This window comes from Colias philodice, chromosome 17 (genome assembly GCF_061535455.1).
Source record: "Colias philodice isolate Cphi_HAF_F1 chromosome 17, ilColPhil1 Martin Lab GWU primary, whole genome shotgun sequence".
NCBI lineage: Eukaryota > Metazoa > Arthropoda > Insecta > Lepidoptera > Pieridae > Colias > Colias philodice.
In genome coordinates this window covers 5,113,609-5,123,406 of record NC_143102.1, presented here as the reverse complement: position 1 = coordinate 5,123,406, position 9,798 = coordinate 5,113,609, and the positions used below count along the sequence as shown (strand labels likewise).

Genomic DNA, 9,798 nt, shown 5'->3' with positions numbered 1-9,798 from the left:
TTAAGACTATTTTTATGGGACTGATAAGTCCATTTAAGTTTTAACTCTTAATTGATATTTTGAGGATCTTCACAAAAATCTGGCTATCCACTCAAGTGCTGAACGACCGGGAGCCGGTCGATCCACATTCAGGGGCTTGTGCGTTGCGACCGGCTCCCGGTCGATCAACAGTCGTGGGTTTTGCGTTCGCTTTATAAAACGGTCTAATAACCTTCCTCTTTCTAACTTATATGACATGTTAAGGAAAGAACAGGCTAGCTATAAATCAAGATAACAACATAGCCACATGATTTAAGTGGCCCACTTTTCATGACACATTGAGTAGGTAGTTTTTTGTACAAAAAAATAAACAAGGAATGTGTAAAAAAAATGTATGGGAGGGTATGATGTTTTTATTTTCTCGTAAGAAGAGTGTAACAAAGGATCAATAAATATTAAAATCTCACTGAACAGCTGTTTTAATTTTTTATTAGCAGACAAAATGTAACAAAAATTACAAGGGTACATTTGCTTTGACTCAAGTTGTTTTTATTTATTTAAATGTTACCACGTTTTGACAAGGCATAGACTATTTTATTATCTATGAATATACATATATACTTGCAAATGTGCTATTGATAAAGGAATCTGAGATAATCGACTTTAAAAAAATATTGGTCCGCCAAAAACCCCAACTGCGGCGGCACCGGGAGCCGGTTTCGCACAAGACCCGATTTTTGCAAAATGGCTCCCGCACTTGAGTGGTTAAACAGGGTTTTCACTTTTATGAAAAAATGCAAAAAAAAATGTTAAGAATAGTAGTTTATAATCTGTGCAGCAACAAAAATTAATATTTGTAATCTGTCAATCTCGAAAGTCTGCTGTCTGTGGCTGTCTGATTGCTGACATTTGACATTTCTAAACCATTTGTTTTGAAGTTTTGAACCGGTGATAATTGAGAATCCACCACTATTTACTCATTATTTTTCATAAATTTTGAGAAAAAAGCGTATATATACACATAATGGAGGATGTACTTATACTTAAAGATTACAAAACAGTTCCGGATATAGTCCATGAATACGGACCAACTCTAAAATTTGGTCATATACCTTTAGTGATAGACAATGGTAATTTAATTATAATTTCTGATAAAACTTAAGCTTTTCATCGTATCTAACTTAATAATGAACATAACTATTCTCATGATTTTGAATTCTTATACAAAATTATACTTTAATAGGTTCTTATCAGTGCAGAGTTGGATGGTCAATAAATGATGAGCCTCACTTGATATTTAAGAATCTCATAGCTCGACCTCGTAAAGATCGATGCAAAAAGGATGCAGAACCACCAGTCACTCCTCCAATTCAAATTGGAAATGATATTGTTAATATTGAAGCTGTAAGGTAAGGTTTTACATATCTACATTTATCATTGTGATATTAATTTCAAAGCTAGTATGTATTTTTAAGTACCTATATTCTTCAAATTAACTGTATATCTTTGAAATAATTTTCAGATTTCAATTAAAGACACAATTTGATAAAAATGTTGTCACACACTTTGAGGTGCAAGAGCAAGTCTGTGATTATATTTTCTCACATTTGGGTATAAATAGTGAGGGCTGTATACCACATCCTATTGTGATGACTGAAGCATTTGTAACTCCTAATTATTCAAGGCAATGTAAGTAGAATTATTAAGAATGAATTAAAAGAATGAAAAAATTATAAATTTAAATGACTAACATAGAAACAATAATTAAGATTTTACATTATTTATGTTATGTCTAGAATATTAGAATATGATATACATCATTCAGAATATATTCATTATCAATAAGTAATTTATTTTATTTTATATAAGTCTTCATGTTTTTGTTTTTAGTAATGTCAGAGTTGTTATTCGAAGGCTATGGTGTTCCAGCAGTTAGCTATGGCATTGATTCTTTATATAGCTTCTATAAAAATAACATTGGAGATACTGGTTTGATTGTAAACTGTGGATATCATTCTATACACATCATTCCTGTTCTAAGAGGCAAGGTTGTTGCTGAACATGCAAGGAGAATTAATTTAGGTAAGTTGCTATATAAAATAAATGAGTGTGAATTCACTTCCAATAATGTTAAAAAGCCTATTCATAGTAAAATAGGCAAAGGAAGGAGAGGGAAGACTAAACTCAATAATGAAGTAAACAATTAAAACAATTAAACAATTAAACAATTTATTTATTATTATAAAAGCATATTTTAACTTTTTGCACCTCATTTATTTACTTTCATTATCGATCTGTCGAAAGGCTTGCTATTTTAAACAGTATTATGCTATATTTTTTCAAAATTCTTTGCATTATATAAAATTAAATCTTATATTCCAGGAGGCAGTGAGATAATTTGCTATTTACACAAATTGCTGCAGTTGAAGTACCCAGTGCATGTGAATGCAATAACCATGTCTCGCATAGAGGAGATATTACATGAGCACTGTTCTGTAGCTCTTGATTATCAGGAGGAAATTAGAAAGTGGGCAAATCCCGACTATTATGATGCCAATGTTAAAAGAGTTCAGTTACCATTTGTACAAAGTTCTAGTTCTTCAGGTTTAACAGGTATATTTCTATTTCATAAATGAATATTTAATTTCATATCTTAGAGCTTAATTGCCACTATATTTAATTTTTTCTACTTATATATATGAAAGTAATTTGAATAGTTGCAATAAAAAAACCACCAAGTCATTTATCCTTATGAAAATATTATTTTAAAATTACTATTTCATTTGTATATTCAATTTATTCATATTATTTCAGCTGAACAACAAAAAGAACGTAAAAAAGAGATGGCGCGGCGTTTACTGGAAATAAATGCGAGGAAACGTGAAGAGAGGCTTGCTGAAGATGAAGAGCAATTGAATCAATTGCTTGCTCTACAGGTATACATTGTGTACCAATTATATAATCGTAAATAGTCAACTCTATGTACTACATGACAATATTTTTTAAGGTTGCAAATTTTGTAGTAGAACAATAGTCACCTTAATATTGTTATAAGTGGTTTTATACTTAAATGAACCTGTTATATTACATTCGATTTATTCTTCACTCATATGGTCTTTCTAGGATTTAATTGAAGATGGAGACACTCAGGAATTTGAAGATGCTATAAAGAGTTTTGATATTAAAAGTTATGCAGATCTACAAGTGAGTTGAATTATAGAATTTTTGTATGTTTATTTAATGTGTCTTAGGCGATCCTCACACTGCCCCGCATCACGCTGCATGTTGCATGTCGAAGCACCTACGCGCGTTCCTGCAGGAGTGCAGATCTGCATCATCGTGCGGGTTTTTTGCGCACTCACGCGCGTAGGTGCGTTTGTAGATTCACGCACGGCGGCTCTCATTCATTCGCCGTTCTCTGTGGTGGTCGTACAATACTGAGCATCACGACGCGCGGCCCTGCGGGATTCGATGTGCCATACCTTGCGTCTCGCCCCGCACCTACGCGCGGGGATGCATGTGTATGCGCGTGATCCGCATGTACGCGCGTGGTTGCATTTTCAGTGTGTTGGACTGTACGTGTTTTCTATACAAACGGAGATACTTACAAGTAACGTTAAACACGCAGTCACGCAACATGCAGCGTGGTGCGTGGCAGTGTGATAATCGCCTTAATCATGACTTTAACAAAAGGAAAGGTAATCTAGTATGTATAATAATATATATATAGGTAATCCTTGATAATTACTTTATTAAAACTTAAAGTAATAATTAAAAACAATTGTTATAATAAGTATTTTTTTGTAGTTTCATCCATGATGCGTGCATGTTTTCAAATATTGGCAGCTTTTCATTTAACAATATAATATGTATAAGGACTTGATAAAGACAAAGCATAAAATGAATAATCAATATGCATATTATATTATGTAAGGTTTTATACATTTAAAATATGTATCTGAAAACCAGATTTTACACATTGCCATTGTAATAAGTATTAGTTGGTACAATCTATGATGGCAAATAAATTTTCAGCGCCAAATATCGAACCTGCACATGCGCATAGAAAAGAATAAACAGCGTATAGCGGCCGCTGCGAACCCTGATGAAGTTGTGGAAACACGACCTACGGGCAGGTTCCAACCGCCTTCAGACCCTGAGGCGTTTCAGGCGTGGTTAACTGAGACTAGAGCTAAGGTATCGTAGAATGTTTGCTACTTTGCTGATTATAATATAATATGTACCCTAAGGCCGCAAGCTTGCAAGTCTAATTCCGCGTTTCCACCTGCAAGTAGACTTGCAAGTTGCTGTCAGACAGACTGTCGGACATTTCTTGCGGAAGTTTTCTTGCAGATGGACAGGCGGCCTTAGTGTCGTGAGTCCGACTCGCACTTAACCGATTATTTTTAAATAGAATGTAGAATTAAAATGTTTCAGTTCCGAAGATTAAGTGAATATTACACATAATTTGAAGCGATATTAAGCTAGAATTTGTATTTTAGGAATATTTATGATTGTTACTCAGGACATTACAAATATGAATTCGGTACACTCGCTTTCTAACTATGCTATATTCGCAAAGTAAGATAGATTCAAATTTAAATCTTTGAATAGAGTACATAATTATATATCATGCTAGCTACAGCACAGCTAGTTATTATTGAATCCCGTTCAATGGTTTTCGCACGAAAGCAACAAATATACACATAAACACCCATCCATCCTCAAAAATTCACGTTTATAACAATCTTAATAATATAGGTATATAAATCTCGTGTCACAATGTTTGTCCTCCATGGACTCCTAAACCACTTAACCTATTATAATAAAATTCGCACACCATGTGCAGTTCGATCCAAGCTGAGAGATAGGATAGTTGTAGGTACCACGGGCGAAGCCGGGGCGGACCGCTAGTAGTAAGATAAGATTTCATTGTATTCCAGTACACAGAAATAGTATCCCGTCGGGAAGCGCGTCGTGCCCGCCGCGCGGCCATGGTGAAGCGGCGCACGGCGGCCGCGGCCGAGCGCATGCGCGTTATATCGCGGCTGGCTGCTGCTGGCGACGAGTTCGGTAACCAGGACTCTGACTGGGATGTGTATAAGAGGTGGGTTTTTGACGTGACAACGTCTTATAATTCGATAGAGCCGGCTGCACGTACGAAAAAACATGACTCATGCGGCGTTACCTCGCTCTGAGGCGTTCCATAGGCTTGAAGTGCAAGTGAGAGCGCGGAACGAGCGACAAAGTTGCACAATCGGACGTTGTCATGTTCAACTATCGTCAGTAAACCGACTTTACAGACAACCAATTTTTTCTATGAGAGTGAGCAAATCGAGCGAGTGGGCGACATAATCATCTACATAGGCTTCTGCAGATACATTGCTTTTTGAGTAAGTTGACAGAGACACATATAGGTCGAACTTCACTTTCCCACACTTGAAAAAATGCTACTCTAAGACATCATGATTCAAGGTATAGGTATAATTCAATATGCATAGTCAAAGTCCAACAAATAAAACTCCAATATTATTTATAAAATACTTTTATTAAAAATTCATAATTACATCTATATAATATACAGGGTGTAATCGTTAAGTGTGCACAGGCGATTATTCCGTAGCTATTGCAGATATCAAAAAACTTTAAACTTATATTAAAAGTACTTAACCTAATGAGTAAAATGACAATAATAACTTTTTAAAAATAAAACGAGAAATATCCAAAAAAATTACATCAAACGCTCCCATACATTTAGTTTGAAATATGACTATTCCAAACATTTTATATGAAAGATTATACTTTTTTATTGTATTTTGTGCTTTAATTACTTCGCAAATTTTAATGAAAGTTTATTTAAAAACTGTAAATAGAGCTCAATATGGAATACAATGGTATTTCAAAACGAGGATGTCATTTCGAACATTTGCTTTGAACACAAAATGTATGGGAAATAAAATGTATGGGAGCGTTTCATGTAACATTTTTGGGTATTTTTAAAAAGTTATTATTGTCATTTTACTCATTAAGTATAGTACTTTCGTCTTTCAATATCGGTTTAAAGTTTTTTGATATCTGTAATAGTTACGGAATAATCGTCTGCGCACACTTAACGATTAAGCGCGTAACACACGGTGAAGATACTATAATATTTTATGTTAAGATTCTCTAATACTTATAAAATATTACAATATCTTAAGGTGTCCGGTATCAGCGTTCTGAGCATCATTTTTCTTTTTGTGATTGCGTACTAAGACCCCTGTAGAACCGCCATCCTGTTACAAATGACCCGAAACACTGACACAAAATTTCGGGTCGTGGTGACTTGGCGATTTCTAACGATCCGTTGCCATTGTTCTGTTATTAGTTTATTGTACAGAATTTATCTTCTTTAATTATTTAATTTATATTCTTCTTCTCTATAACTTATATTCTAATTTTTATACAGTATAAGCCGCGACGCCGACTCCGACTCGGACGCGGACGGCGAGCGGCTTGTAGAGCTCGAGGAGGCTCTGCGCGAGCACGAGCCGCCGCCGCCCTCCGCCACGCACCACCAGCTGCACCTCGCCATTGAACCCTACCGGTAATCTATACTTTATAATACACTTCCATAATATGTAAAAACACACGTACATCAATGTAAAAACACGCTCTCATCAAATGCCCATATACCTGGGTTTTAAAACACACGGTTTATTATTTATTTTTTTATTTACTCTTTATTGTACAACAGTCTTATAAAATAAAAGTAAAACAAAACTATTCAAAATGTTCAAATAGCGGCCTTATGGCTCAAAGCCACATCACGGTTACACGTAACCTCATGCGCATGTACGCAAATTTATAAGCCCGTACATACACTCATACGCACGCAAATATTCTCAAATGCACGCGTATACGCTTTAACGCACTCACACGCTCATGTATAGGTCATACCGTAAAAAGTCGAAAAATTATTACTTTAATGTACTCTTTGCCGTGACAAATAGTAAGTATCATGATATAAAACAGTTTATACATTATTCAGACTTCATTAAAGATATTAATATTTATAGATTTAATACGATACAATTTTAGGGCACCGGAATTAATGTTCCAACCTTCAATGATGGGTAACTTAGAGGCTGGTTTAGCAGAAACAATGGAATACGTCTTCAAACACTTCAGCCCTGAAGATCAGCTCTTGCTGGCAAATAACGTCTTTCTAACAGGAGGATGCTCCCAGTTTCCTGGTAAGTATTTGCTAAATTATGATCAAATACAAGTAGATTGAATTCAAACAAATTAAAAATGTGTGCGTGTACTAGTGTACACACGTAAGAAGTGAAACTTCTTTATGAGCTTATTTTTCAAAAAATTATTTACTATAATATGCAACTTTACAGAAATGCGTCGAATCACGCATGGTAAGGATAAGAAAAAGTAACGGAAAAATGTCACGCGTAACGAAAAAATGTTACACTAAATTTTTTTCCAACCCCGATAAAGAAGTTTCACTTCAATTCACTTCAAAAAATAAAAATAATTTAAGTTTATCAGTCAAAAAATCAATAATCTTTCTTCCTCACTTTTCACGTTACAGAAAAGTATTTGTTAATTTAAGACCCTTTTCCCAAAATATTCTATCTATAGTCCTTTCCACCTAAGATGATTTCTGTGACACATCGATTTTTGACACGTGTAGAGATGTCGGTTACTGAAATCGTATCAATTGTTTCCGATAATCGATAATATTCTATATGGAAATGAAATCGATTTGAATAAAGTACCAAAATTAGTTTTTTCGGCATTTCGCCAACAATTAACTAAGGAAGCTTAGCAAACAACAGCAACAAAAAGTCAACAATAACAATTAGTAAAAATAACAGAATACCATGTAAAGTATCAATATAAAAATGCAACTTGTATACAAGGCTGACGTACTCGTACAGACGATTGACTCGATTGACAAACGATCACAAGATGGGCGCCGATTATATGATTTTCCAACTCTATGATTTTTCAACGATCCATTTCATGTACACGAATTGCGTAGGTATTATATTTTTGTGTTATTTTATTTTATTTTTCATAATATTAAACTAAACAATACTGTTTTTGATTTATAAGCTTAAGATGTTTCATTTTTATATTTTTGGTTATAATGCCGCCATAAAATAAAAATATTATGCACTAAAATTATTTTTACTTTTTAAACATAAAATACGTAATTCAGAACACGATGAAGTGTCACAGGAATCATCCTAAATGAAAAGGACTATAGTAAAAAATTAGGTACGGTAATTGATTGGAACATATATGACTGATGAAATCCTCATCAGACTTTTATAAAACACTAGCGGTCCGCCCTGGCTTCGCCCGTGGTACATATTTACGTTTTCTCTACATAAAAACCATCCTCGTACTTCAAGGAATATAATAAAAAAAGAATTATCGAAATCGGTTCAGCCGTTCTCGAGTTATGCGCTTACCAACACATTTTGCGATTCATTTTTATATATAAGATTAATTCCCTCTTGGTAGCAATGTGATTATCAGCACCTTCTTTCGTTAGTCAAGTGTATTTATTCATTTATAATTACAGGTCTCAAAGAGCGACTGGAAAGAGAACTTCTAGAAATGCGGCCATTCCAATCGACACATAAAGTGGTAATGTCAAACAACCCCAGTTTAGACGCGTGGTACGGCGCGAGAGATTTCGCGGGAAGCAACGAATTTGAAAACTGGTGTATTTCCAAAGAAGAATACTACGAAATGGGCGGAGAGTACTTGAAAGAACATCACGCTAGTAATAAATACTACAAGAGTCCAGCGCCTATTGTGGACACCACGATGGCCCCGGCTGGTGACGCGAATGTGGTGAAAGAAGAAATCGTTGTAGATTGTTAATTTTGTGAATAAATATTTGTATGGATTTTAGACTTTTATTTACCCCTTGGAATGCATTAGATAAGATTCGTCACTACTTTTCGCCCGCTCTGTCTAAAACATAATTAATAATTATATAGGTACAAGAACCTTCCTTTTTCGCACTATCTTTAAAAAAATCCATTGCGTATTTTTAAATATTTAAGCATACATAAGCCAGAAGGATATACTTAGGGACAGAGAAAGCGATTTTATACTATGATTTACATATAGTCCATTGAATAAAAAGTTCTAGAGTGCGTGAGTTAGTAACGTAAGATGTTTCTTCGGAAACATGTCAAGAGCCCCTAGGTAATAAACATACTAAAACCCCGGGCCACTAGGAGGAGCCCCGGAGTGGGGGGAGGGGGAAAATGGGTCCATTTTTTCATTTTTCGCTTAAATCTCAAAAACGGTACATGTTAGAGAAAAACTTTCAAGGAAAAGTTGAAATACCATAAAATTATCTACAAGTTGTACCTGAATCATTTTTTCCTATATCCTACCGTTTCTGAGTTACACGCAGTAAAACATGATTTTGGCTCAAACAATTTCCACATCAATCGATCAAAAAATATTTCTTTCTTCCAAAAAACTCAAAAGTGCAACTTGTGACCGGTACTGATAGATTGCTCTTAATTAGGTCTATAATTGGTAAAATAAACACATTCCTCCATGGAAGCCTTTAGGAGGAATCGATTGTCAAAATATTATATTATGGTAGTTTGAGTTACTGAACTTGATCTTTTTATTTTTTTCTTCCAAAAAACTCATAAGTGCAACTTGTGACCGGTACAGATAGATTGCTCATAATTGGGTCTATCATTGATAAAAATACCAGATTCCAACACGGAGGCGTTTACGGGGAATTGAATTTTATTAGGGTAGTTACGATACTTGAACTTTTTA

At 34.6% G+C, this 9,798-nt stretch overlaps 1 protein-coding gene across 1 annotated transcript; it reads left to right on the top strand.

The window, feature by feature from the left end:
• The first annotated feature begins 857 nt into the window (after positions 1-857).
• Arp5 (Actin-related protein 5) lies at positions 858-8,894 on the top strand. The gene is made up of 12 exons (XM_089705809.1): positions 858-1,109; positions 1,223-1,388; positions 1,502-1,668; positions 1,870-2,061; positions 2,362-2,592; positions 2,794-2,915; positions 3,103-3,183; positions 4,015-4,176; positions 4,923-5,086; positions 6,428-6,565; positions 7,060-7,214; positions 8,567-8,894. The coding sequence occupies exons 1-12, from the start codon at positions 1,004-1,006 to the stop codon at positions 8,869-8,871; spliced, it is 1,989 nt and encodes a 662-aa protein (XP_089561935.1). The 5' UTR covers positions 858-1,003; the 3' UTR covers positions 8,872-8,894.
• The last annotated feature ends 904 nt before the right edge of the window (positions 8,895-9,798 follow it).

Bases quoted from the DNA above. Each gene is read 5' to 3' on its own strand.
- Arp5 (XM_089705809.1), top strand. From the start codon at position 1,004: ATGGAGGATGTACTTATACTTAAAGATTACAAAACAGTTCCGGATATA. The intron at 2,062-2,361 runs GTAAGTTGCTAT...CTTATATTCCAG, and splicing joins TGCAAGGAGAATTAATTTAG to GAGGCAGTGAGATAATTTGC. The intron at 3,184-4,014 runs GTGAGTTGAATT...ATAAATTTTCAG, and splicing joins AAAGTTATGCAGATCTACAA to CGCCAAATATCGAACCTGCA.